This window comes from Pleuronectes platessa, chromosome 15, assembly GCF_947347685.1.
Source record: "Pleuronectes platessa chromosome 15, fPlePla1.1, whole genome shotgun sequence".
In the NCBI taxonomy this organism is placed as follows: domain Eukaryota; kingdom Metazoa; phylum Chordata; class Actinopteri; order Pleuronectiformes; family Pleuronectidae; genus Pleuronectes; species Pleuronectes platessa.
In genome coordinates, this window is record NC_070640.1 from 861,848 (window position 1) to 885,738 (window position 23,891).

Genomic DNA, 23,891 nt, shown 5'->3' on the forward strand with positions numbered 1-23,891 from the left:
CACAACCAGAACCGGTAGATACCACAGTGATAACGGCGGTGATGCTGTGAGGTCTGGGCGGCCTGTGAATCCTCCGAGCGGCGTGTGAGACACGGGGGGATGCTGCGGGAGACTCAGCCCGGACCCGACAGCTCCAACCGGACAGAACCGGCGCTCCGTCCGCGGCATCCCGGCGGCTCGCTTACCTGGTCGGACGGCAGGTGTTCCAGGCTGCGGCGGCTCCGGTGGTGCAGCGGGCCGGCAGACAGCGGCGGGGCTCGGTGTGTTGACCCAGTAACGTTGTTATTAAAGAGCCGCTCTCAGCGCTCCGCCCGCCGACAGCTAACCCTCCACAACGAATCAAAGAGACGACGCAGCGGCCCCGGGACTCACCGCAGCACCGGCACCGACCTCCGAGCAGCGTCCGGTGCTAACGAGCACACTTCATAATAACCAGGCGACGTGCACGCGCCCGTGAGCGGCGGCATTCATAAATAACATTTACGGTGGGGGTGGGGGTGTGTGTGTGTGTGTGTGTAGGGGGGGGGGGGTCTCTCTTTGTAACAGTCATACAAATCAAAACACACCGGAGGACTTCTGTGTCTGAGACAAATGTCCTGATTTGTTTGAGTTCCATGTCCCATCTGATAACATGGAGAAGGAATGTATTCCCTTTACTGCAGCCAGCCACCAGGGGGGGATCTTGGTCTGCACAGATCTGAGAAAACCTTTGGTCCCTTCTAGAGTATAAAGACATTTTAAAAGCATTAAGAGAAACTCGGCTGGAATATTTTGAACATATTACTACCACCATCTGAATAAAAGTAAGATGTTGGGAAATTTGAGTTCATAATAAACCAGTTACTGCCTCTGATCTTCTTCTGGTATAAATACAGTCGGTTCCTCTTTTCCTTCGGGAACTCGCTCATTGAGGGGAGAAGAGAAAACTGACTTTTTAAGACAAAGTCGAAACGTGGTCAGTCTGAATTTACGACACTTTATTTACATCTTTATTAATCACATATTTCAGCTTTGCTCTGGTAATCGAGCAGCACAAAACAACAAGTAAAAGAAAACTCACAACACAAAGTAGAAGCTTCTCCCTCCAACAATCAGAGTTTTGTTTTTTAGAAAAAACATGTCTGTGAGGAGGAGCCAGAGCATGAAGGTGATGGTGGCGCAAAGACAACGGCAGCCACAGGGGGCGCTAATGTGACACAACGATCAATACACAAGTGACGTCAAGTACAAACTATCGGCAGCTGTTCCATCAGTGCAGAACTAAAACATGATGCAGGTGAGACGTGATCAACATAAATAAATATACAACGTGCAAACTAAAGCCACATGCTCGGACCCTCCCCCTTGTGAAAAGACCATGGAGGGTCGATGCAACGAGGATCAAGGACCAATCACATCCCTGCTGTCGTTACACTCAATCTTCAGCGATCTTAAAAAGACAAACGTACCGGAAACCACAAACACACGTTACTGCGATAGAGTGGTGATCACAGTACGAGGTCGAGACCACCACGCCGTCACGTCCAGATTCAGTGACGAGGACCGTGGCTGGTTTCAGATCAGTACGGATTCCAGGAGAGCTGGTCAGAAAACACAGGAACCTGCTGATCGTCAGAACCCGGATCTGAGAGAAGACAAAAATCAGTCCAAAAACTCCACCTGCTCAAATCACACCACGTGACCTCAGTGACCCCAATGAACCGGGTGACCCCAGGTACTTGAATGACCTCACCTTGGGTATGGTCGGCCTCCAGCAGGAGGCGGAGCCAGTCGGTCATGTTGTCCTTGGAGGTCAGCTGACTACTGAGGGAGGCACTCAGGCCGGGGGGGGAGCGAAGAGGCCGATGGCTCATCTCTGCCTCCTGCAAGAAGAAAACCAACACACGGATGTTTCCCATCTTTGTGTAAACACGTTTCATCACGAGACAACAAGTTGAGCATCAGCAGCAGGAAACCGAACTGCTGAAGAGGACGTGTGGACATTGATCGGTCGAGACGTTACCGGTGAGAAGGGGACGGTCCAGGGTCCTCCAAGCTCCAGGGACGTCCCGGCCGACAGAGGAGACACAGAGGAGGCTTCAGAAGCTGGTTGAGTCTCCTTCTCTCTCTGCTTTAGTCTTCTGTCCTCACACAGACCAGACGTCATCTTCGCCAGCTGACTCTGCCTAAACCAGAGACACGTCACATGAGCAGAGAAGGAAAGGGAAGCAGAGACAAGCTGACTCGACCTGGGCATGTTACTGAAATGTCCTTTGGGGGGGGGGGGCAAAAATTCTGTTGATCACATCAAACTAAACATTTATTTTTTTCTTTTACTTAGAACATGTATGAGAATTCCCAAGCGACTGAGGATCTGTGAAGTAAACGCCCTGGTGTCCACCTACAGCTGCTCCACCGGGTCCTCTGTGTCCACGGCGTCCGGCTGGTCTTCGGTCGGAGGGTCCCACAGGTGCAGCGCTCGCCTCCACAGACGCACCTGCATGTCCCAGGAGCGCCGGCTGTACTTCCTGTACATGTTAGGGGTGGATGGGTGGAGCTTAGGGTCCCTTTGGTGTCTGAGGGGAAGGAGACAACGGTTATTCAAAAGAGAAACTGAACAATCAATCATTTTAGACCCAGAAACCAATCTGAGAAGGTTCATCGCTGGAAGCTTGAGGGCTAGAGAAGTCAGCTGGTCCTCACCGACAACCAGCTGATGCTCTGGTAACCAGTCAATGCCGTGGTTCTGGTGCAGTTTTTTAGGACTGAAGGGATCACAGATTTACTACCTGCACTGGCGACGTGCTTCCTCCTGGCCTGAAGAGGGCAGTATAACAACCTCTTCAAATGTTTAGTCTGAAGTAAACTCAACACTTCCATGTGGACAGGTTAGTTCTCCTTTGGGCTGATGCTCAGACCAACACTCAAACTAACACCTCCTTGTTCAGGCTGATGCTCAGCCAACATTATATTGTATAGGATGGTCTGAGGTCAGCCTCCACACGCTGCGTCCAGCTGCTGGAGTTCTTATCTCTGTGAGCTGATGTGAGTTCTCTTACTTGGGCACCTGCTGCAGGTAGTTCTGGTAGCCGCTGGTGATCTTGCCGTAGTGGATCTGTTTCTGCCGCCGCTTCAGAACCGCTTCGTTGGTCTCTGTGTTGGCCGGATCGAGGAGGCGGGGGTAGCAGCGACCGAGGGCAGACCTGAGGGGACCAACAGCAGAAGAGGGTGGATTTAATGGTTTGTATAAAACCATGTGCTGTTGGTGATCAGGGCGTTTTCTGACTGCACCAACCTCTTGTCCAAATCGTCCGTCCCCACAGCCACACTGCTGGTGGACACATTGAGGATACAGCGCTCCAGGATGGACGGCCTGAAGGAAACAGACTGTTAACCATCACAAAGTGTCTCGGTCCCGAGACCGGAGACAATAACGTCGAAGCGCAAACGTTTCTATATTCACATATTTGCATAATTAAAGCTCTTCAGCAATCACTATGAAGTGAGCACAGCAACCTCAAATGATTGATCTGTCAGATGTGAAGGTTCAGTACTGAATCCACTTTGAAACCTTAACCCCTGTAATCTCTGGTTTCCAGGTTTAAAGAGGCTCAGTGGGTGAACCTGTCCTCAGCATGTCCCTGACAGAAGGTGGCGTGTAGTCGAACCTGCGAGCTCTGCTGCTGACGGCCCTCTCTCGTCCTCGCAGGCTGCTCGCCGGAGGAGGAGACGACACCAGAGAGACGTTACTACAGGAGCAAGAAAACACACATCACTCATCTGCTGCAGCCTGGAGGAGGTGACGTTCACACATGAGGTCGGTTTTCAATGTCCTTTTTTAAAGTTTGTCATTTTCAACTGAAACTAATTAAACAATTTATCCAGCTGCCCCTTGCAGGTCGACTGGCTTTAAATGAAAGGTGCTGCCCCCTGCTGGTGCGCTCTGATTAGAGGATTTGTTTACAGTGTCAACCCTAAAAGGGATTCATGGATAGAAACTGGTCAGTACAATTATCAAATATTAATCTAAAAAGACGTTAGAAAAGTGACATCAGAAGAGTCAGACAGATATGTGTACCTCAGGAGCCAGAGACAGACCCAGGTGTACTGCTCCATGTTTCCTCACCTGACCAGGCTGTCGAAGACGGAGCTGCAGCCGGGGAGGAGCCACGGCTCCGGGGTGGAGCAGCCGGAGGCGGCCGCCGCCAGCAGCGGCTCGGGGAGGCCGTTCCACGCTGCAGCCGACCATCCCTTCACGCAAACACAGGACCACGGGCTGAAGCAGAAACTGACGACACATCAACGTCACATCAGAGTCTCACAAGCTTCAGTGAGGAGTCAGTTGATAACACACCAGAGAAGAGGAAATAAAGATGGACGTCATGGCAGCTCCCAAATGTGAAGCTAAATCCTCTCAATCACTCCCCGGTGGCTGGCTGCAGTACAGGTCATAAACCCCATCTCCTCCATGTTGTACGATGGGACTTGGACTTATTAAAAAAAAAAAAAATACTAATGGAAACATCTATTATAGTTAGCTGTACCTTTTACCCTCGACTTCTATTTGAACTCAATACATACAGACATGCCTATAATGTAAATTTGGCAAGTTCAAATCAAAATCTCTCAGATGTAGATATCTGCAATTGTCTTTATGTGACTAATGTTGGTAGATAAGTTCAACTCTGAATCATTAAAACATTATTATTGATGTCAGTGAGAGTTTGTTTCTAGGACAGAGTAATTTCACATCTGAAAAGTAACAAGTCAAATTATATCAATTCTCATATTAGATTCAAAACAAAAATGTCATCAGTACTAAACATTTTTAGATAAAGTCAGATCTTTTGTTTTGCACATTTTAAATTAAGTCTGACATTCGTCAGTGACAGATAATTAAAAACTAACAACAATTTGTGTCAAGTCAGACTTTTAATTCACTGACAAGTTGGATTCAGATGAACTTCTCAGGGTTTCAACATGGACACGGTCCGATCCCACCGGACCACAGGGAACAGACTCTTCATATTCTAACGTTCCCTCGGTGTCACAGTGACGCAGTGAACATGTAACATTAACAAATCGATTCAATGAAAACAGAAAACTCGTTTCCACGAAGTGAACAAACAAAGTGTGACTCCTCCATCACTGCCTCGCGGAGCGGGTCACGCTCTGATTGGAGGATTTGTCGGTGATGCCCAAACATTTTGTTCACTTCGGTGACTGCGACGTCACGTGACAGCAAACATTGCGGGTTCCTCCCGGGGCCACGTGAGAACAGGTGCGGCTCAGGTGTGAAGGTGGGTCGTACCTGGAGGAGAGCAGCGGGCTCTGAGCTGCACGTTCCACTCCGCTCGATGACATGTTTTACGATTAAAGTTTGGCGCTTTCTCTTCACTCGGTCTGACGCCATTGTTCCGCTTTCACAGCTTTTTAATGAGCTGCAGCTGAGGGGGGGCGGGGCCGGCCCGACTCACCTGCGCTGCATGATCCGCAGGAAGGTGATGACGTATGTCCGGCCCAGAGGAAGGACTCTTAATATACATCTACATTAAAAAAACCATATAGACACATATTAGTACCGATAAAGTAAAAAACACATCATACAATTACATATTAGTACTGTATAAAAAATAAATATCCCACAGGTAAATATTAATACTATTAAACAATAAAACAAATATTATATTGGTACGTATTAGTACCAATAAAATAAATCGCGTATATTTTATATGAAGCTACTACTACAAATAAAGTCCTTTAACGTTTAAATGTATTTATAAAGCACTTTTCTAAAGAATGTTCCAAAGAGATGAACAAGGAAAAACCAACAGCAGACAGAAAGAGAAGAAAACACTAAAACACGAGGAGATAGAATAAAATAACATTTAAACAAAGAAATGATTTGAATTAAATTAATTTAATTAACGCTGCCTCCTCCCTGCAGGGTTAACCTGCGACTCCACTCCTGCAGGTGGCGCTCTTTCTCCTTTAAATCGACTCCCGTTGATGTTTTGTGTCACCGAGGAAACAAAATGGCGTCTGGCAGTGGGGTGAGTGTTGGGCTGAGCTGGTTTCACCGATTAAAGTATAAAATAACGTGAATGTGACGAGACTCTGGTTTTATGACGTGTGTTCATGTTTATCTGCACTGATGACGTCACACACTTGAACCGTCTGACGTGTTGATCAAGAGTTTCAGACGCTCGCGCCGCAGCAGCTAACGAACATTAGCATGCTAATAGTTAACTGCTACAGGTTAGCATCAGCACCGCTAGCTACCAAAATAATGAGACTTCCGGTCTCCTTCAGAATTAAAGTACGAAATGTTAAAATTGACAAACACTTGACAGCAGATGTGAAAATATCTCAAGCCAAATATTCTGTAAGATTATTTATTACAGAGTGAATGTTTAACTTTCTGCTGGTTTGAAGTAAAGCTTGTATTTCTATTTCTTTCACTACCACTAACTGTATTACATACATTATATTGATCCAATTAGTTATATATTTTTTATTTAACTTTGTTTATATTTTAGGTGTATATTAAATGTTGCTACTTTAGTTTTATTCTACATAGTTCTTTAAGTTGTCATATTCTGTTTTATTTTGCATGTGTGAATTTCTTTCAAAATAATTCTGAGCCTGGTTGGGAGGAGCCAGCGGCGGCTCTATGTGAATGTTGTGCACATGACAAATAAAGTCCTGAAGTCTGACTCGACTTTCTTCATCCTCCTCTTCAGTCCAATAAGAACGACTTCCGTCGGAAGTGGGACAAGGACGAGTATGAAAACCTCGCCCAGAAGCGACTGTCGGAGGAGAGAGACAAGGACCGGAGAGATGGGAAAATCGCTCCGCCCGTCAAGCGGGAGCTCCTGCGTCACAGGGACTACAAAGTGGATCTGGAGTCTAAACTGGGAAAGACCATCGTCATCACGAAAACCACTCCCCAGTCGGACATGGGCGGGTAAGAGTTTCACCATGAAACCGGCAAAAGTTATTTATTTTCATGTCTCTGAGTCTTATTAGTTGACTGATCGGTTGTTGGCTGCCTCGCTCTGATTGGACCACTCACTTCTTCTGTTGCAGTTATTACTGTAACGTCTGTGACTGTGTCGTCAAAGACTCCATCAACTTCCTGGATCACATCAACGGAAAGAAACGTGAGTTCACGAATCATCTCCGGCTCCAGCCACGATCCACGCTGCGCTTTCAGTTCTAAAGCCACCGTAACTTTTCACCATCACTGCTCCTCCTTCAGAGCATTTTCTGTAACTAAACAATCTACTTCCTGTTTACATCACATGACCAGTGGACGTGAATTGTCATGTCACGTGTGTTTTCAGGTGTGTTAGTGTTGACGGGGCTAAAACATTCAAATGGAAATTGGTCGTCTTGGTTTTAAAATTAAGACATGTTAGTGCCGGGGTGAAGCCTAAATGTACTTGTATGTGTCAGGATGGTCACTGTGTGTGTTTGTCTGTGTGTGTGTGTGTGCAGACCAGAGGAACCTTGGCATGTCGATGCGTGTGGAGCGTTCTTCTCTGGATCAGGTGAAGAAACGTTTCGAGGCAAACAAGAAGAAAATGGAGGAGAAGCAGAAGGAGTACGACTTCGAGGAGCGCATGAAGGAGCTGCGGGAGGAGGTGAGAACCTCCTCTGTCACTTTCTGCTGTGAAGTTTCATCCGTCACTTTCTGTTGGGAAAGCTTTTCATTTCACTTTTACATTTACTCAAACTATGGGTGTGTCACATTAAAGTCAAATAGCAAAAGTAATGGTTTTATCACTGTAAGTTAAAGTACCGGTATACTACTACATAACTACGACATATTTCTTGTTTGAGATTTATTATTTTTGTCTATTTTATTACATTGATTTATTTAGATAGCAAGTGTCAATGTCTGACTCTAGTCTGTGTGTGTGTTGTCAGGAGGAGAAGGCGAAGGCCTACAAGAAGGAGAAGCAGAAGGAGAGGAAGCGACGGGCGGATGATGACGTGGACTTCGAGGAGGACGATGAGATGGCGGCAGTGATGGGTTTCTCCGGGTTCGGCTCGTCCAAGAAGATTCACTGACCCGACCTGAGACCACACTGCGCACCAGGACCAGGCAGGTGTTAGAGACCAGAACCAGACTTTAAATTCAGGCCGGACGAGTCCCGCTGCGCTTGTTGCTCCAGGGACCTGACGTCTCGTTCATCGTCCTAGTTGAGACTATTCAGTAACAGCCAGGCTTTTATTTTGGTAGTTTTATCCATCACTCTGTTGTGATGACGTTTACTCCTGCAGCTTCCTGTCAGAGACACATGTGAACGACCCTACACGTCTGCGATGAAGCTGCTGAGTGAAAAGTCGTCAATGGACTGACCAAACGAAAATGAGACGACAAATATCTCTGTGTGATTCCTTTAAGTGACGCTTTCAAGTTCCTGCAGCAAAAAACATTACAAGATTCTCAACTTTCTTCATTTCTGCTTCACATTAAAATAAAGTTTGACAGAAACAAAGGTTCCTCATGAAAATGAATTAAAGCTCAAACAGCTTCACTTTTTTTTTTTTTTAATAATAAACAATTTTTTTGGGGAATCCACTTTATAGTTTGTCTCTTATTAATCAGCAGCTGTGTGTCAGTGAACGCACCACGACAAACCGAATGAGAAGAAATCAGAGCTTCAGCTGCAGTGAGCCGATAACAAGTCAATCAGGCCAGGACACGACGGCTGATCTAAAACATGGGGTCTGACAAACTACTACAGTTACTTCACGGTGTATTCAATAAAACACAAAATGAATAATTAACATGTTACAGTTTTTCTAATACATGTAATGTCTTCTGTGTAAACAAGAACTAGAATGTTGTCTTTAGTTGGAGGTGGCCGCCTCGCTTAACCCTCTCATCAGGTTCACTGAAATCTGAGTGCAGTTTCCAATCAGGACTTTATTTAATGTGTCAGGTGCAGATTTGGATCAATGTGTTTGATCACATCAGCTTTACTCAATAATCAGTATAATATCAGATCCAGAGAGAGAGGCGGTCCACACTCGTGTTCATCGAGTCCTCGTCTTTCACAAATAAGTTGAATTTAAATTCAGAGCCTAGAAACATGAACTATTAAAAACAATCTCTGCTTTAAGGTTTAATACGTTTTTCCTCTTTATGGAAGTACAAACATTATCATGACATCAGTTGACTGTCAGAGTTTATCATGATAAATGAACTCCCAGAATGCATCTCTCATGAGACTCGAAGTCACGAAGTGTTAGTGTGTCAGAGACGCTCACTGATGTGACAGGAAGGAGATGACGCTGTTAAATAAACAAAGTTAAAATAACTGAGGCAGCACCAAACACACATTCCTACTTCCATCTTAGTGAGGACACTCTTTAACACAATACGTTCCCTAACCACTCAAACTAAATGTCTACCTCTTCTAATCCTAACACCAGGTGTGATCCTTCAAAAAGCCCATTGAAGCACTGAGGCCCGGTCCCCACTCTGTATCCTCTATGCTTTAATTGGTCCTCACAAAGCTGTATTTACAGGAACATACATTCACACACTCACTCAGACAAAAATACACACACACATCTAACACACACACACACACACAACCGCACGTGTCAATCATTTCCCGTTTGACACAGAACAGTTTCCCCGTCAGTCGTTATGCTAAGCTAAGCTAGCATGTCCACTGAACAAACCGGTTTCTAACTTGAACCTGAGTGAATCCTAATCAGAAGCCGACTTCAACTCCCATGATGCCACGCTTCACTTCTGGTGCTAAATAATAATAAGAAGAAAAGTCCAGTTTAATGTTTTTCATTTTGCAGTTTGAGTGTCAGAGTCTGAGCTCGACACTGATCCGGAGTCAGCTCGAGCTTCTGTTCCGCTCTGTGGTCAGACCCCCCCCCCCCCCCGCACACTCACTTCCTCCAAGAGACGAGAAGAAAGAGAAAGACAGAAGACAGGAGGCACAGAAAGAAAGAAGGAAGCCATTTTGGTTCAAGGTTAGCTCGTCTCTTTTCTTTCCTCTGGTTTCGAGACACGAGTCAGAAAGTGATGAGGTGACGGGAGGAAGTCAAACTCAGACGCTCGTTTGTCTTCAGTGAGTCGTTTGCTTTCACAGGAAGAAGAAGGTCGTCTGTGCACAAGCAGGAAGATCCACCCTGTGAGGGACGGAGGCTGAGACACTGTCTCTGGTTGGACGTCAGCTGGACAGAAGAGCGTCTTTCAGGGGACGACAGGAGGACGCAGGATGAGCTCCGACAGAGTCCCGTCCAAGTCCGAGGTGATGGGGTGGAGCCCCCAGCAGCTGGCAGACTTCATGAAGAGGGTGAGAGACCACCGCACACTCTCTCTCTCTCTCTGCAGTCACATGACTTCGTACTCAGAATTAAACCACGACATGTCGGCACCTTTATCCTCCACCTGTCGGTTAGCGTGAGGGGCGGGGCCTCAGCCTGCTGCTCACACACAAGATGACTGATCGACTGTTTTTATTATCATAGAATATTCACAAACAAACATAAGAATCTGGAGCACAACCTCAAGAGATTGTTCATGAGACAACAACAAAGACACAAAATACGACAACCAGACACAAACTACGACAACAAAGACACAAACTACGACAAGACGAGCAGTTTCTCAGAAAAGGGAGGGGGAGTGTAGGCAGTAAGGAAAGGAAATGAGGATGTGTAACAAGAGGAAGAGGAGACAGACGAGCGGGTGAAGATTTGCATGTTTGTGTTTTTCAGATGAATTTGTCCGGATGTGACAAAACTGTGATGAAGAATTCAATCAACGGATCCAGGTTTGTGGTGAGTTCACAAAGAGACACACACCGACCAATTCAGAGAGGGAGGAGGAGGAGAGGAGGAGGAGGAGAGGAGAGGAGGAGGAGAGGAGAGGAGGAGGAGAGGAGAGGAGGAGGAGATGAGGAGGAGAGGAGGAGGAGAGGAGAGGAGGAGGAGGAGAGGAGAGAAGGAGGAGAGAAGAGGAGAGGAGAGGAGGAGAGGAGGAGGAGAGGAGAGAAGGAGCAGAGGAGGAGGAGGAGGAGGAGGAGGAGGAGAGGAGTCAGTGCTGATGTTGATTTTCTCAAACTCCCTGACATGTGATCTCATCATGTTGTTTGTAGAATCTGAGCAGTAACGATCTGCAGAAGTTTCCTAAACTCCACGCTCCGTAAGTACCTGAGTGTGTGTGTGTGTGTGACGAGTGTGTGTGTGTGTGAGACGAGTTTTTGTGTGTGAGAAGAGTGTGTGTGTGTGACGAGAGTGTGTGTGTGACGAGTGTGTGTGTGTGACGGGTGTGTGTGTGTGACGAGTGTGTGTGTGTGACGGGTGTGTGTGTGTGACGGGTGTGTGTGTGTGACGAGTGTGTGTGTGTGACGAGTGTGTATGTGACGAGTGTGTGTGTGAGACGAGTGTGTGTCTGTGACGAGTGTGTGTGTGTGACGAGTGTGTGTGTGTGACGATTGTGTGTCTCCTCAGGATGATCGCCAAGATCAGCAGTGAGATCAGCAGGAAGGAGGAGAAACGAGGTTTATTCCCTAAGAAGTACGTAGACTCCTCCCACGTGTGACGCTGCTGCAGCGCCCCCTGCTGGTGACTCATCTGTTTCTCTCTGTTTGTCACAGGGCGACGCCCAAATACAAGGAGCCAGGTAACGAGGTCCTCGTCCGGAACATCGTGATCACACGCAAACAGAATGACAGCTTGGCTAGCTGTAGATTGACGTAGCCTAGCTACATGAGTAGCAGCCGACCAATCACAACAGAGTGGACCAGCTGACCAATCAGAGCAGGCCGAGCTTAATCAGGAGGGGTCTTAAAGCCACCAATTTTGCTTGGATATGTTTAACTGTGCAAGAAAACCTGTAACTTGCTGCATTATTCGAAATATGAAGGGAAGTCTGGCACAATAACACATTTTTTTGGACAATATATTATCCCAGAAATTATTGAGATGTTGTAATACCTGATATGATAATAATATTAGAGCAGAATCTTGCAAATTCTCCATTTCAAAGAGCAATGCACTTGATTCTTAAGAATATTCAGTCTGACATTTGAATTAGAATTAAAAATATTTAAATATTAAAAATTTATAAAACATAAATAAAATAAAAAACACACAACCTAAACAATAAATGAAATGGACTCTGGCTCCGCTAACAAAAATCGAACATTTGACTTGGTACAGTCGGGACGGTTCTGATTCACATGAGCTTTTAGGTTGTATTGTATTCTAGTGTTTCCTCTAGAGTGTGTGTGTGTGTGTGTGTGTGTGTGTGTGTGTGTGTGTGTGTGTGTGTGTGTGTGTGTGTGTGTGTGTGTGTGTGTGTGCTCATAAACTCTGGAGTGAATGGAACAAACACAGTGTGACCTTCAGTTGTGTTCCGGTCCTGTTGGTGTGTGTAGTTCCGTGAGGAGGACACTTCTCCGGTGTCCATGTGTGTTCATGTAGAGATGTTTTCTTGCAGAGACTCCTGCTGACGTTCAGGGTTGGGGTGAAGACGAGTTTGTGAGTCTGTCACTGGCAAAACGTTTTCCAAAGAAATATTCACGACAATTTTGAAGTAATTTATGGGTTTTTTAAAAATGTTTTTTTCTTCTCCTTCAGGACGATGAAGAGTTCGACGATGACTACGAGAGTCCGAACAGCGGCGGCCATGACAGCAGCAGCGACGACTACGAGTCTCCCAACGATGACGTGGACGGAGCCAATGACTACGAGCCGCCTCCCTCCGAGCCGCCGGAGGACCATCACAAGCTGTGCCCCACCCTGCCCATCGCAGACGGGGACTACATCGGTAACCAGCTTGAGAACAGATTGAACCGACCCATTTTGCTATCTGTAATGACTTGAAGGGGCCAGTAGGGGGCCTCAGAGTATGAAACAGTCACCCCCGTGGTTCTCTCACTCAGTTCTTTATAAGACATGTGAAATACTTCCTCCCATTATGAGGTCATATGGGATCGCACCCATCTCTCAGCCCCCCCCCCAGTCGGCACCAGTCCAAGCCAAGGCGTTGGAATGACCACCAGGGGGCGATTCCTTATGTATTGGGGGGTGGATACCACAGTGTTACTGACAGCTAATACCGTCCAATGGGTGCAGGTGGCAGGTGTAGGTGGGTGGGCAGTGTCCTTAAACTCTCAGTCAGGCTCCACCCCCCACTCCTCCAAATATGGTTACTTCTTGTTTCAACAAACAAGGAAGTCAAACTGAAGCTTAGAACAGACGCTCACAAACCAACGTCACTGTGTGTGTGTGTGTGTGTGTGTGTGTGTGTGTGTGTGTGTGTGTGTGTGTGTTTGTAGATAAAAGGGATACCCACATGTCGTCCAAAGGCCCGCCCCCTGCAGTATGTGCCCGCCCCCCGGTCTCTTCCCTCGCTGCTCCTCGGACGGTGAGTCTGACTCAGATTCTCTTCAGCTCGGCTCTGATGTTTCAATGATTCACGTTTGCGTGGTTTGTGTTTGTAGCCGGGAGAGCCCTCCTCTAGAAGAGACGCCTCCCCCCACTGTGGAGGACCACCGTCAGGAAAATGTGAGTAGCCTGCACCACGGCCCCCCCACGTCATAGCAGTTTTCAATTGATGTGATCTGTTGGTTTTCAACGCCACGTCTGGGTCATGTGACTCTCACAGAGCTCTTCATTGGTGGATTAAAGCTGATGATTTGTTGTGTTCAGTTCCTCCGGCGCCTCCTCAGATCTTTCGTGCCTCCAAACCGGGAAGAGAGTCGAGGGACAGCTTCTCCCCCATCAGAGGTAAAACTCAACTCAGGATCATAAACATATACAAAAACTTCATGAACTGTAAAAACACTTTTCTTGTATTTTAGCCTTTGATGCCTTCAGGGACTCTGAAGTTTCTTTCTGATGCACAAACAAAGAATTCATCGACCTTTAAATAGTCAATCAAATGTCATGTCTTTACTTTGTTTAATCATTTATTTAATTAAAACATTACATAATATTGAGCTGAAGCTTTTATCTAGAGCAACTCACAACAAGTGCATCAACCACGAGGCAACAATCCAGAGCAACAAGAATCAAGAGGCCAGGACAGCAAACATCAGTTTAACACAACCAATCCTTTACATTATTGTTTAAAAACCTGAACTGACAATTAAGTAATTCATCTGAAGCTGATTTTGTTTCCTCTTCCTCTCAGGACCTCAGTCAACGGACAGGGTGAGTTTCCTTTCAGCTCTGAAGGATTTTTAAATTCAGCCCAAACTGAAACCTGAAGGGGGCGGAGACCAGAACCCTGAGGAGCTCAGCTGTCGTAAAACTCACCTTTTATCTTTTAATTTTATTTCTGTTTCTTTCAGCCGAGCGCACAGTCCTGGAAGTAAGTGATTAAACACACAAAAGAAAGACTGAATCAAAAACTTCCATCAAGCTAAATGAACAAATCCATAAATGAGAGTGAAGGTTGAGTTGATTCATATTGTGAGTTTTGATTGGACATCAATGTCAGGAGGTATCTTCACTATTTAAAGTTGTTCTGTGTGATTTTCAAAAGGTTTTAAATTTACTTTGTTGAACTTTGCAGTAACGTATTAATCTGCAATTTAGAAGTTGGTGTCAATTTACGTTCTTAACGAGAGACTGAAAGATTCTTCATGTGTCCTGTGAACGTGAACGTGTTTGTGTTCAGGCCTCAGGCGAACGCCCAGGATCCTCCTCCCTGGTCCAAACATCCCGGTCTTCCTCCCCCCCCCTCCTCCTCCTCCTCCTCCTCCCCTGTCAGCAGGTCAAACTCCTCCCCCCGGCCGCCTCCCACCAGGTGGACATCACACGTCTTATATCAAATATCATAGATTGAAATAGTCATTCAAACGTACACGACTCTTCATCAGCTCATTGTCTAAACATCTATGAACTCATGTTCATCACTATTGTTTCAAGTTCCTCTTGATTTGATGATTAAACTGTTTATTCACGTTATTTAATAATTAAATCATTTTCCTGTGGTTTTGTTCACAGGTTTGATACAAGAAGAGATGTAAGTTATAACATAATATTTATGAGACTTTCACTCCTATTTGTTCATTTTTAATGATGACATTTGAGAATACACGACAGAAAGATGCATAAAACTGTGTTATATTAGAGTTAATCACCTTTACAGCTCAATTATTTTGTTTGGCTTTAAGATTTTATTTTGATTAAATGTCTCTGTTATTCTCTCTCATCAGCAAACACATGATGAAGGTGAGATTTTTTAATCCTGCCACCAAGTTTCAACAGAATCCGTCGATGTTACACAGAAACATAAAGTTTGTTTGATTCATTAAAATGTGTTTTTCTCTTCCAGCTCCTAAACACAACACCTTCCCCCTCCACAGTAAGAGTCTGCCCCCCCGCCCTGGACTTCCTGCTCCCCCCTCTCGTCCCGGAGAAAGGTAGGAAACAAGAAATGTGGTTTTCTGTGGTTTGTTCAGTAAAGATGAAAAAACTAATAAATCAGCTGCAACTTCCTTCTCAACAGTGCGCCCCCTAGTGTTCACTCAGCAAGCTCTCTGCCTAACCAACTGCACCCAGGTACGACAACACACAGACACACACACACACACACAAGAACACAGACACACACACATTCACAATCATTCAGACTGATCCTAAGTGTATGAGTGTGTGTCTGTGTGTGTGTGCTCGTGTGTGTGTGTGTGTGTGTGTGTGTGTGCGTGTGTGTCTGCAGCAAAGGAGAAACACAGAGGCAGCTTCGTTGGATCGTTTCATCCTCCACCATCACACACACAGGTAACTAAACATACATTAACACACACACACACACACAGACACACACACACACACACAGGTAACTAAACATACATTAACACACAGACACACACACAGGTAACTAAACATACATAAATACACACACACACTCAGAGGAAAGTGAGCAATGTGATATTAAAACGCGCTGTAACCTTTCCTTTCATACTGACTCACGCTGTTCAGTTATTAATGAAAGTATCAACTCAAAAAGAGAGTTGGTTTAATTTACTCTGCATCAATCAAATCTTGTTCTTATTACAGTATTATTATTAAATTCTAATATTGATCAGCTTTTGTATTTCTGATGTCTTAACAGCAGGTGGCGCTGTTGTATTTGTGTCTCAGAACAGTTATCTCAGTTGTGTGTGTGTGTGTGTGTGTGTGTGTGTGTGTGTGTGTGTGTGTGTGTGTGTGTGTGTGTGTGTGTCAGGAGCTGGACCCCAGCTGGTACGTGGGTAGAGTGACCAGAGGTCAGGCAGAGGGAAGTCTGAGACAAGTCAGCAAGGTAACAAGTTAAAGTAGAAACTGAATGAAATGAAAATAACTGTCTATTTATGTCATTAAACATAAATATCAATTCAATGTGGTAATGATAGAACAGGAATCTTTTTGCTGTGACCTGGATGGTGAACATATTTGTAGTGAGGACTCATCTTATTATAGTTCAGCTCTTGTAACGAGTACATGTCATGTGTGTCTCTGGAGGACGGAGCCTACCTGGTGAGGGACAGCACCCGGCAGATGGACAACCAGCCCTTCACCCTGATGGTCTTCTACCAGGACAAAGTCTACAACATCCAGATTCGACAGCACAACCAGAGCTTCCAGCTGGGGACCGGACTCAAAGTGCAGGAGGTGAACACGACCACACACGTTCGACTGGAACTCACACAACCACCACGTGCTTCCACCACCACGGCTTCAGGCTACATGCGTCATCTGTCCAGACTCATATGAGATCGCTGTGACCTTTGACCTCTGCAATCTAAGCAGGTAATCCATGAGTCAAAATGAAGGTTGGCAACTAATTTGTGTGTATGTTTGTGTGTGTGTGTGTGTGTGTGTGTGTGTGTGTGTGTGTGTGTGTCCAGTCTTTTCCATCAGTGAGAGACATCATCGCTCATTACTCTCAGTCTCCTCTGGTCCTCATCAACGCCAAGAACCGAAACGCCAGTCAACAGAACCAGTGCCTCCTGTCGGACCCGGCCGGGGGCTACCTGACCAGGTCCTGACCGGGTCCTGACCGGGTCCTGACCGGCTCCTGACCGGCTCCTGACCGGGTCCTGACCGGATCCCGACCGGGTCCCGACCGGGTCCGACCGGGTCCCGACCGGGTCCCGACCGGGTCCTGACCGGCTCCTGACCGGGTTGGACTAACCAGCAAAGAGGATCAATGTCCACGTCAGACGTGACTGACGTTGTTTTCCTTCTGATTATTGAGAAACCAAAGTGTTTTATTTTGAAACTTCCTGTTAGAAATGAATCCTGAGTCAGTCTCAGCTGTCAATCATGTCGTCTCCGCCTGTTTTCACATCATCTTATAACTGAATCAAACTAAACTGATCAGAAACACTTGAACAAACTATTATTTAACTTCTAATCAGATTGTTTTGTTTTGTCCATGTCCCCCGTGCTTACATGGAGGATTTGTTATTTTCTATACAGCAGCCAGCCACCAGGGGGCAAGAAAGATGCTTTGGCTTTCCTTCACTGAGCTGTCATGTCATCCATCTTTATTTTTGTCATTGACGTGAATGTGTCAACTGGTTTGTCTTCAATAAACTCACAACATTGTTCTTTAATCACCAAAGCGACTAAAATGTGTTAACTGTGTGTTTTCTATAAGTTTGTGTCTTTGCTCACGACATCTACACAATGAATAACACACATGTTTCTTAAAGCACGGTTGATGTCGTACAAACTTTTGGCTTCAACAGGAGAACGTTCGTCTCATCACTTATGATGAGTCGACCTCGGATGGTTATCATTTTACAGGTGATTATAAAAATCAACCTTTTATATCTGTCTTAATGAGGACACTCATTGACTGAATACTTTCCATAACTCTGAGACTAAGTCCTAACCTTCAAACAAGCCTTTGAAAAAGTGAGGACCAAAATGTTCTCACTAAGATATGAGTACAAGTACACACACACACACACACACACTAACTGTATAATCCCAGTCTTCAGTTACCGTTCAGACTGTTGTTTTGTCTGTGACGCCTGTGAAGGCACCGCGGGCCGGAGATTACTGCTGCCACTGCCAACTGTCATCACACACAAACACACACACACACACACACACACACACACACACACACACACACACACACACACACAGTGAACAGATAGGAACGAAATCTGTTTGTCTCTGAGGGTTTTCAGAGTAAAGAGCAGACCTGGGGTCAGAGGTCGACTCATGAAACCTAATCGACAAACAGAAAAGTTTGAAGTTTTCAAACTAACCAGTTTCCACCAGTTAGAGGCTCTAGAGGCTGTAACCAAAGCTCCAGTGATGAGTTGAGGACGTGTCCACTGTCCCGGTCTCAGGAGACTCTCCTGCTGCTTCGTCTCATCTTCTCACCGGGACATGGTCCAGAGGTTTGATTAAAAGACTCAGGAGATTTTCTGAAGCAGCTCAAGAAACACAGAAGCATCAACATGAGACTGTAGACATGCTGACTGTGTGTGTCTGTGTGTGTGTGTGTGTGGGGGGGGGGGGTTGAAGACAATAGGTTGTGGGCGACGCCTCAAACAGCAGCTGATGTTTCTGTCTGAATCAGCAGCTTTTAAAAACATCAACGTCTGATCTGAAAGAAGACAAAGAGAAACCTGTGGGGTTCAGGTTGAGGATCGGGGTGAAGTGGTTTTCAGATCGTGTTCCTCACGTGTTCCTCACGTGTTCCTCACGTGTTCCTCACGTGTTCCTCACGTGTTCCTCACGTGTTCTCCAGGTTCAGTATGTGAGAACAAATGTCTGAGTCAGTGTCTCTGGACATTTTATGGAACTTTTTTACTGCAGGACACTTCAGCTTGAGGCAGTGGACGTTGGGTGGTCTGTAGAGGACGCTGTCTTCAGAAGGGACACTGCAACAGTCACACATATAACTGTGTGTGTGTGTGTCTGTGTGTGTGTGTGTGTGTGTGTGTGTGTGTGTGTGTGTGTGTGTGTGTGTGTGTGAAATCCTCAGGCTCTGATCTGCCTCAGGGGAGGAATTCAACCTGTTCTTCTTCAAATCAACCCCCCCCCCCCACCCCCCACAAACACACACACACACATATACTTGAATATGTGTGTGTGTGTGTGTGTGTGTTGATACAGCCAAGTTGGCCAATCAGCTCGTCTGTGGGCGGGGCATCAGAGTATATATGTCCCAGATGAGCAGCAGCAGGACAGGTGCAGGTGGACCACAGCAGCTGTGTGTATGTGTGTGTGTCTGTGAGTGTGTATCTTTTACAAACACAGTTGTTGGACGGACGTTGATGCAGCGTTACAGAGAAGAAGAAGAAGAAGAAGAAGAAGAAGAAGAAGAAGAAGAAGAAGAAGAAGAAGAAGAAGTGTCCGTCATGTCGTCCTTCGTCCCGGAACTGGGTCTGTCTCCCCCCCTGTGTGGACCCTCCTTTCCCCAGCAGGAGGCCCCTTCTCTGGGCATCGACCCCCTTGACTTCAGCCTGTACAGCCCCCCCCCTCCTCCAGAGTCATCATGGCTCCCAGCATGCAACAGCCATAGCCACAGCTTCAGCAGTCCCCACACGGGGCCCCTCCCGGGGGCCCCGGCCCCTCCAGGACCCTTCCCAGGGTTTGGAAGCTTCCTGCCCCCCCTCTACAGCCTCTACCGGCCCATGTCCTCCATCAACCCCTGGCTGTCCCTGTCCTGCCCGGACGACGTCCTGCGCCTGGTCCGCCCCCCCTACTCCTACTCGGCCCTCATTGCCCTGGCCATCCAGGGCGCCCCGGAGCAGCGGCTGACCCTCAGTCAGATCTACCAGTACGTCTCCGACAACTTCCCCTTCTACAGCCGCAACAAGGCCGGCTGGCAGAACTCCATCCGCCACAACCTGTCACTCAACGACTGCTTCCGGAAGATTCCACGAGACGAGAACGAGCCAGGTGAGAAACCCACTGATTCAAAATCATGTCCACGTTTGAGTCTCGTCTGATCCAACATTCTGATCTGAGTGAATAACATCTTCATCCTCCTCTTCCTCTTCCTCTTCCTCTTGTTCTCTGCAGGTAAAGGAAACTATTGGACTCTGGACCCAAACTGTGAGAAAATGTTTGACAACGGAAACTTCCGCCGTAAGAGGAAGAGGAAGATGGAAAATGAGATGTCTGAGATGAAGAAACCCTCCTCCTCCTCCTCCTCCTCCTCCTCCTCCTCCTCCTCCTCCTCCTCCTCCTCCTCCTCCTCTTCCTCCTCCTACTCCTCCTCCTCCTGCTCTTCCTCCTCTTCCTCGGAGCTGAGCCCTGACCTCCCCTCTCTCTCTGACGTCACCGCCGACCTCGACAACTTCCTGTGTCACCTCCAGGACTCATCCCTCTACCCCCCCCCTCACATGCAAGTCCCAGACCACGGCTCCCCCCCCCCTCCTCTTCCTCAGGGTTACGCTGCTGTGGTTCCTCAGTGGGACGACGCCCCCTCTCCTTCCCTCTTCTCCTCCCTCCATCACTCTCCCCCTCCTCCTCCTCCCTTCCAGTTCATCCCCTCACACTTCTCCTCCCCCCTCGTTGATCCGCTGGATGGCGCCCCCCCGCCGCTCTACGTCAACCTGCAGCCGGCGGCCTGTCCTGTGCCAGAGTTCCAGGGGCCCCAGCAGCTCCAGGGGCCCCAGCAGCTCCAGGGGCCCCAGCAGCTCCAGGGGCCCCAGCAGCTCCAGGAGCCCCAGCAGCTCCAGGGGCCCCCATGTGAGCATCTGTTCTCTGGAGGCTTCTCTAATGCGCTGCCCCTCGACTCTCAGGTGTTTACACTGTAAAATGTGTCTGAATGTTTATAATTATCTTTTCTAATATTTAATTTGTGCCAAAAACTGTGGGAAAAAGTGTAAATATGATTGTGTTTTGAATGAAATAAAATTATTTTTTAAACCGAATTGTTTATATTATTTCTTCATACGTGCAGAAAAAGGTTATTTATTTAACATATTTTAAAGATAAATAGTCTAATAAATTTAAGTCCAATGAAAATTACAAAACTCAGAAAACTGAAAAATAAAATGACAATAATTACAGAGAAGGCGATTCTGACTTCAACAATGAATCATTTAGTTTCAGTTTAAAGTAAAAAATGTAATAAAACATAATTTATGAACTCAACTGACGTTTTATTTTGAAGGGAACAGCCTAATTCTGTTATTTCATTTTTACAATGACAAGAAACTTGAAATGTTTTTGAATGTTTTAAATGTTCGTTCCCATGACATCGAGCTGCTGCATATTACATCATCATCATGATGACGTCAGCACCTATAAACAAACAAACAACCAAGTGCTGAGTCATGTGATCCCTGTCTCTCTGCAGAGAGAGAACCAGATTAGAACGAGTGAGTCAGCAGTTTCTGTGAAGTGACTGTGGGAACGAGCTTCACGCAACTGATCCATGACTGATTCATCAGTTATTAGTTTTCAGTCACTGATCAATTGTAAACATATAGATATGGTTAGAATAACAATGTTACATAAATAACACTTTTACAAAAATCTGTATCTATTTTGTCTTTAAGTGAATTTATCATTAGTTTTTTTTCTTCAACAAACTTTTTGTTCAAAAGATGAAAATGTTAAATAATCTCCAATTGAGTGAGAAAACGTTTTCAGTTTAACGTCCACTTCATCTTTAAAACTGTTCACGACCAAGATGGAGCCGTAAAATCATTAAAGACAAAAAGTTCACAGATGAAAGCTAAACCAGCTCCCAGTGCATTGTGGGAGAGAGTCGCTGCTCAGTGTCGACACGCGAGCTTCAGTAAAGAATTAAACAAATATATAAAGAATTATAAGAAAACATCAGAATTGTGTCAGTGCGCATTGGGATTTTGTTAAATTTAAATTATGTACTTTTTAAATAAAATCACGCTTCAACAACAAATAAATTCCAATATATTTAAACACAATATAAAAATATTTGGACAAATAACCCAAAACACATGATATAATGCAAAAAGGACAGTTTTTAAATAAATTAAATAGAGAATAAAAAATGAATAGAATAAGAAAAAGAGAATGAAAGTAACAGTTCACTGTAAAACAAAAACGTTGTAATTCTAATTCAAATAAAGCAAATTTTCATTTGTCCTCAAAAAAAGTTTACAGCTCATTGAATAAGTTATATAACACAACGTTCGACATAAAAACATTAAACATTATGTCGAACGACGGCTGCAGGTAAACACAATAAAAATATAAATAGATGAGATAATAAATGATTGAATGAAACAAACAACATATCGTAATAAATAAATCACTCTCATCATCACATGAATGACTTCCTCTCAATAAACACAACAATAATAAAAACTGTTTTTGAATCGATGACATTTAGGAAAGTGTTTCTTTGTGTAACTTTGTCATGAAAAGGTCAAAACCCGATTTCAGACTCCAGGTCAGAACCGAGACCTGAGTGATGTCATGTTGTCTGATTGACGCCTCCCACCCTGCATGTGTGTGTGTGTGTGTGTGTTTAGCCATCATGTCGTCCATTGATGTGTATATGACCGTAAACAAACAGCACACTCTGAGCAGCTGATACCATCAGCTGATCAATACACCTGAGAGACGTCTGACAGACTCACACTGTTTACTACACAACATGAGGAGTGTGTGTGTGATTAATGACACATGTGGTCAAACTAACCTGTCTCACGACGGTCTAATGTAAGTGTGCCATCGTTTACACTTAACATGTAGTCAGACAGCTCCGCCCCCAGGACACATAGACACACACAAACACACACACACACACACACACACACACATAGAGTGTCTGTCATTGCATGCTGTTGAAACTTGTCTGTATTTTCACAATAAACAGAAATACTGAGGAATGTGTGCGTGTGTTGGAGTGTGTGTGTTAGTGTGTGTTAGTGTGTGTTAGATAGTGTTAGTGGGTGTGTTAGTGTGTGTTAGATAGTGTTAGTGGGTGTGTTAGTGTGTGTGTCAATGGCAGTAAACAGACGGCACACTCTCTCCTCATGTTGTGTCATAAACAGTTTGACCAAAATTATCTGATCTACAGCTCACTTCAGTGAGTGTGTGTGTGTGTGTGAGTGTGTGCGTGTGTGTGTGTGGACCTATCAGGAGTCAGGCTTATCTGTCAATCATCTCGTCTCAGCCTGTTTCTATATCATCAAATAACTGATTCAAACTGATCAGAAACGTGAACAAACCTCAGAGAGAAGAGAACATGGAGGAGGGTTTATGATCTTCACCGCAGCCACCAGGGGGCGATCATTAGGGAGCTGTCGCATCATCATCGGTTTGTATTGACTATCATAATAACTGTGTGAAATAAACAGCATCTCATCTCAGTTTATTAGAAACACTTGAATAGAATGAACAAAATAATCTGAACACCTGCTGAAAATCATTTATTACAGTTGTTTCTAATAAACTGATGATTTCACGTGAAGCTTCAGAAAGTTTCTTAGATCAAAATCTGTTTTACCTTGTCATCATCAAGTTGTTCAGGTGCATCAGTTTGTTATTAGTTTTACTGTATGAACAACGGTCATAACGTCAATGTGTGTGTGTGTGTGTGTGTGTGTGTGTGTGTGTGTGTGTGTGTGTGTGTGTGTTCTGTCTCAGCATGTCTCGACCAGTCATTCCGCCCCTATAAGAACTTTTCCACCTTCATTCAGTTTCAAAACAACACAACAGTTTGTGGGGCTTTGATCACCTCATGTGACAAAAGAGACGTTTCATTAGAAAAATGATTACCAGTGACAGAGCCTGCAGACTCCACAGGGCCCCAGGAGCCCCCAGGGGCCCCCAGGAGCCCCCAGGAGCCCCCTGGAGCCCCCAGGAGCCCCCAGGAGCCCCCAGGGCCCCACACCCACACCATCCTCATCATCCCGACACTGGATGCAACAGTTCATTTATAACAGTTTAAACCTGTTTCA

At 45.6% G+C, this 23,891-nt stretch overlaps 4 protein-coding genes across 6 annotated transcripts; 3 read left to right on the top strand and 1 right to left on the bottom strand.

Moving 5' to 3' along the window:
- Nucleotides 1-962: 962 nt before the first annotated feature.
- slbp2 (stem-loop binding protein 2) lies at nt 963-5,343 on the bottom strand. Its single transcript, XM_053441137.1, has 9 exons — nt 5,291-5,343; nt 4,106-4,267; nt 3,648-3,728; nt 3,275-3,352; nt 3,039-3,182; nt 2,385-2,555; nt 2,003-2,165; nt 1,733-1,862; nt 963-1,624 (listed from the first exon to the last, which is right to left on the bottom strand). Exons 1-9 carry the CDS (start codon nt 5,341-5,343, stop codon nt 1,560-1,562), a joined length of 1,047 nt encoding a protein of 348 aa, XP_053297112.1. The 3' UTR covers nt 963-1,559.
- A 625-nt stretch (nt 5,344-5,968) lies between these two features.
- zmat2 (zinc finger, matrin-type 2) lies at nt 5,969-8,487 on the top strand. The gene is made up of 5 exons (XM_053441160.1): nt 5,969-6,032; nt 6,723-6,946; nt 7,069-7,142; nt 7,480-7,625; nt 7,912-8,487. The coding sequence occupies exons 1-5, from the start codon at nt 6,015-6,017 to the stop codon at nt 8,053-8,055; spliced, it is 606 nt and encodes a 201-aa protein (XP_053297135.1). The 5' UTR covers nt 5,969-6,014; the 3' UTR covers nt 8,056-8,487.
- A 1,344-nt stretch (nt 8,488-9,831) lies between these two features.
- On the top strand, nt 9,832-17,070 carry lcp2a (lymphocyte cytosolic protein 2a). 3 transcript variants are annotated; one of them, XM_053441132.1, is made up of 22 exons: nt 9,832-9,987; nt 10,087-10,313; nt 10,738-10,800; nt 11,118-11,164; nt 11,473-11,538; nt 11,619-11,644; nt 12,464-12,504; nt 12,604-12,793; nt 13,305-13,393; nt 13,470-13,533; nt 13,678-13,755; nt 14,162-14,181; nt 14,322-14,341; nt 14,651-14,779; nt 14,980-14,998; nt 15,192-15,207; nt 15,311-15,398; nt 15,485-15,537; nt 15,695-15,756; nt 16,205-16,279; nt 16,480-16,629; nt 16,866-17,066. In XM_053441132.1, exons 2-22 carry the CDS (start codon nt 10,236-10,238, stop codon nt 17,004-17,006), a joined length of 1,515 nt encoding a protein of 504 aa, XP_053297107.1. In that variant the 5' UTR covers nt 9,832-9,987; nt 10,087-10,235; the 3' UTR covers nt 17,007-17,066. The 3 variants fall into 3 exon arrangements, with proteins under 3 accessions (XP_053297107.1, XP_053297106.1, XP_053297108.1); XM_053441131.1 differs by having other exon boundaries at nt 9,873-9,987; nt 10,107-10,313; nt 16,866-17,065; XM_053441133.1 differs by lacking the exons at nt 9,832-9,987; nt 10,087-10,313; nt 10,738-10,800 and adding an exon at nt 10,991-11,006 and having other exon boundaries at nt 11,051-11,164; nt 16,866-17,070.
- Nucleotides 17,071-19,181: 2,111 nt separating this feature from the next.
- On the top strand, nt 19,182-20,750 carry foxi3a (forkhead box I3a). The gene is made up of 2 exons (XM_053441924.1): nt 19,182-19,887; nt 20,011-20,750. The coding sequence occupies exons 1-2, from the start codon at nt 19,260-19,262 to the stop codon at nt 20,748-20,750; spliced, it is 1,368 nt and encodes a 455-aa protein (XP_053297899.1). The 5' UTR covers nt 19,182-19,259.
- The last annotated feature ends 3,141 nt before the right edge of the window (nt 20,751-23,891 follow it).

What these genes read in the sequence shown, in the direction of transcription:
- slbp2 (XM_053441137.1), bottom strand. Translation starts at nt 5,343, where the DNA reads ATGTCATCGAGCGGAGTGGAACGTGCAGCTCAGAGCCCGCTGCTCTCC. An exon ending in AGCCCGCTGCTCTCCTCCAG is followed by an intron (nt 4,268 to 5,290) that starts GTACGACCCACC and finishes ATGTGTCGTCAG; the next exon opens with TTTCTGCTTCAGCCCGTGGT. An exon ending in GGAGGCCGACCATACCCAAG is followed by an intron (nt 1,625 to 1,732) that starts GTGAGGTCATTC and finishes GTCTTCTCTCAG; the next exon opens with ATCCGGGTTCTGACGATCAG.
- zmat2 (XM_053441160.1), top strand. An exon ending in CCCCAGTCGGACATGGGCGG is followed by an intron (nt 6,947 to 7,068) that starts GTAAGAGTTTCA and finishes CTTCTGTTGCAG; the next exon opens with TTATTACTGTAACGTCTGTG. An exon ending in TGAAGGAGCTGCGGGAGGAG is followed by an intron (nt 7,626 to 7,911) that starts GTGAGAACCTCC and finishes GTGTGTTGTCAG; the next exon opens with GAGGAGAAGGCGAAGGCCTA.
- lcp2a (XM_053441132.1), top strand. Translation starts at nt 10,236, where the DNA reads ATGAGCTCCGACAGAGTCCCGTCCAAGTCCGAGGTGATGGGGTGGAGC. An exon ending in AGGACCACCGTCAGGAAAAT is followed by an intron (nt 13,534 to 13,677) that starts GTGAGTAGCCTG and finishes TGTTGTGTTCAG; the next exon opens with TTCCTCCGGCGCCTCCTCAG. An exon ending in CCGGACTCAAAGTGCAGGAG is followed by an intron (nt 16,630 to 16,865) that starts GTGAACACGACC and finishes GTGTGTGTCCAG; the next exon opens with TCTTTTCCATCAGTGAGAGA.
- foxi3a (XM_053441924.1), top strand. Translation starts at nt 19,260, where the DNA reads ATGCAGCGTTACAGAGAAGAAGAAGAAGAAGAAGAAGAAGAAGAAGAA. An exon ending in ACGAGACGAGAACGAGCCAG is followed by an intron (nt 19,888 to 20,010) that starts GTGAGAAACCCA and finishes TGTTCTCTGCAG; the next exon opens with GTAAAGGAAACTATTGGACT.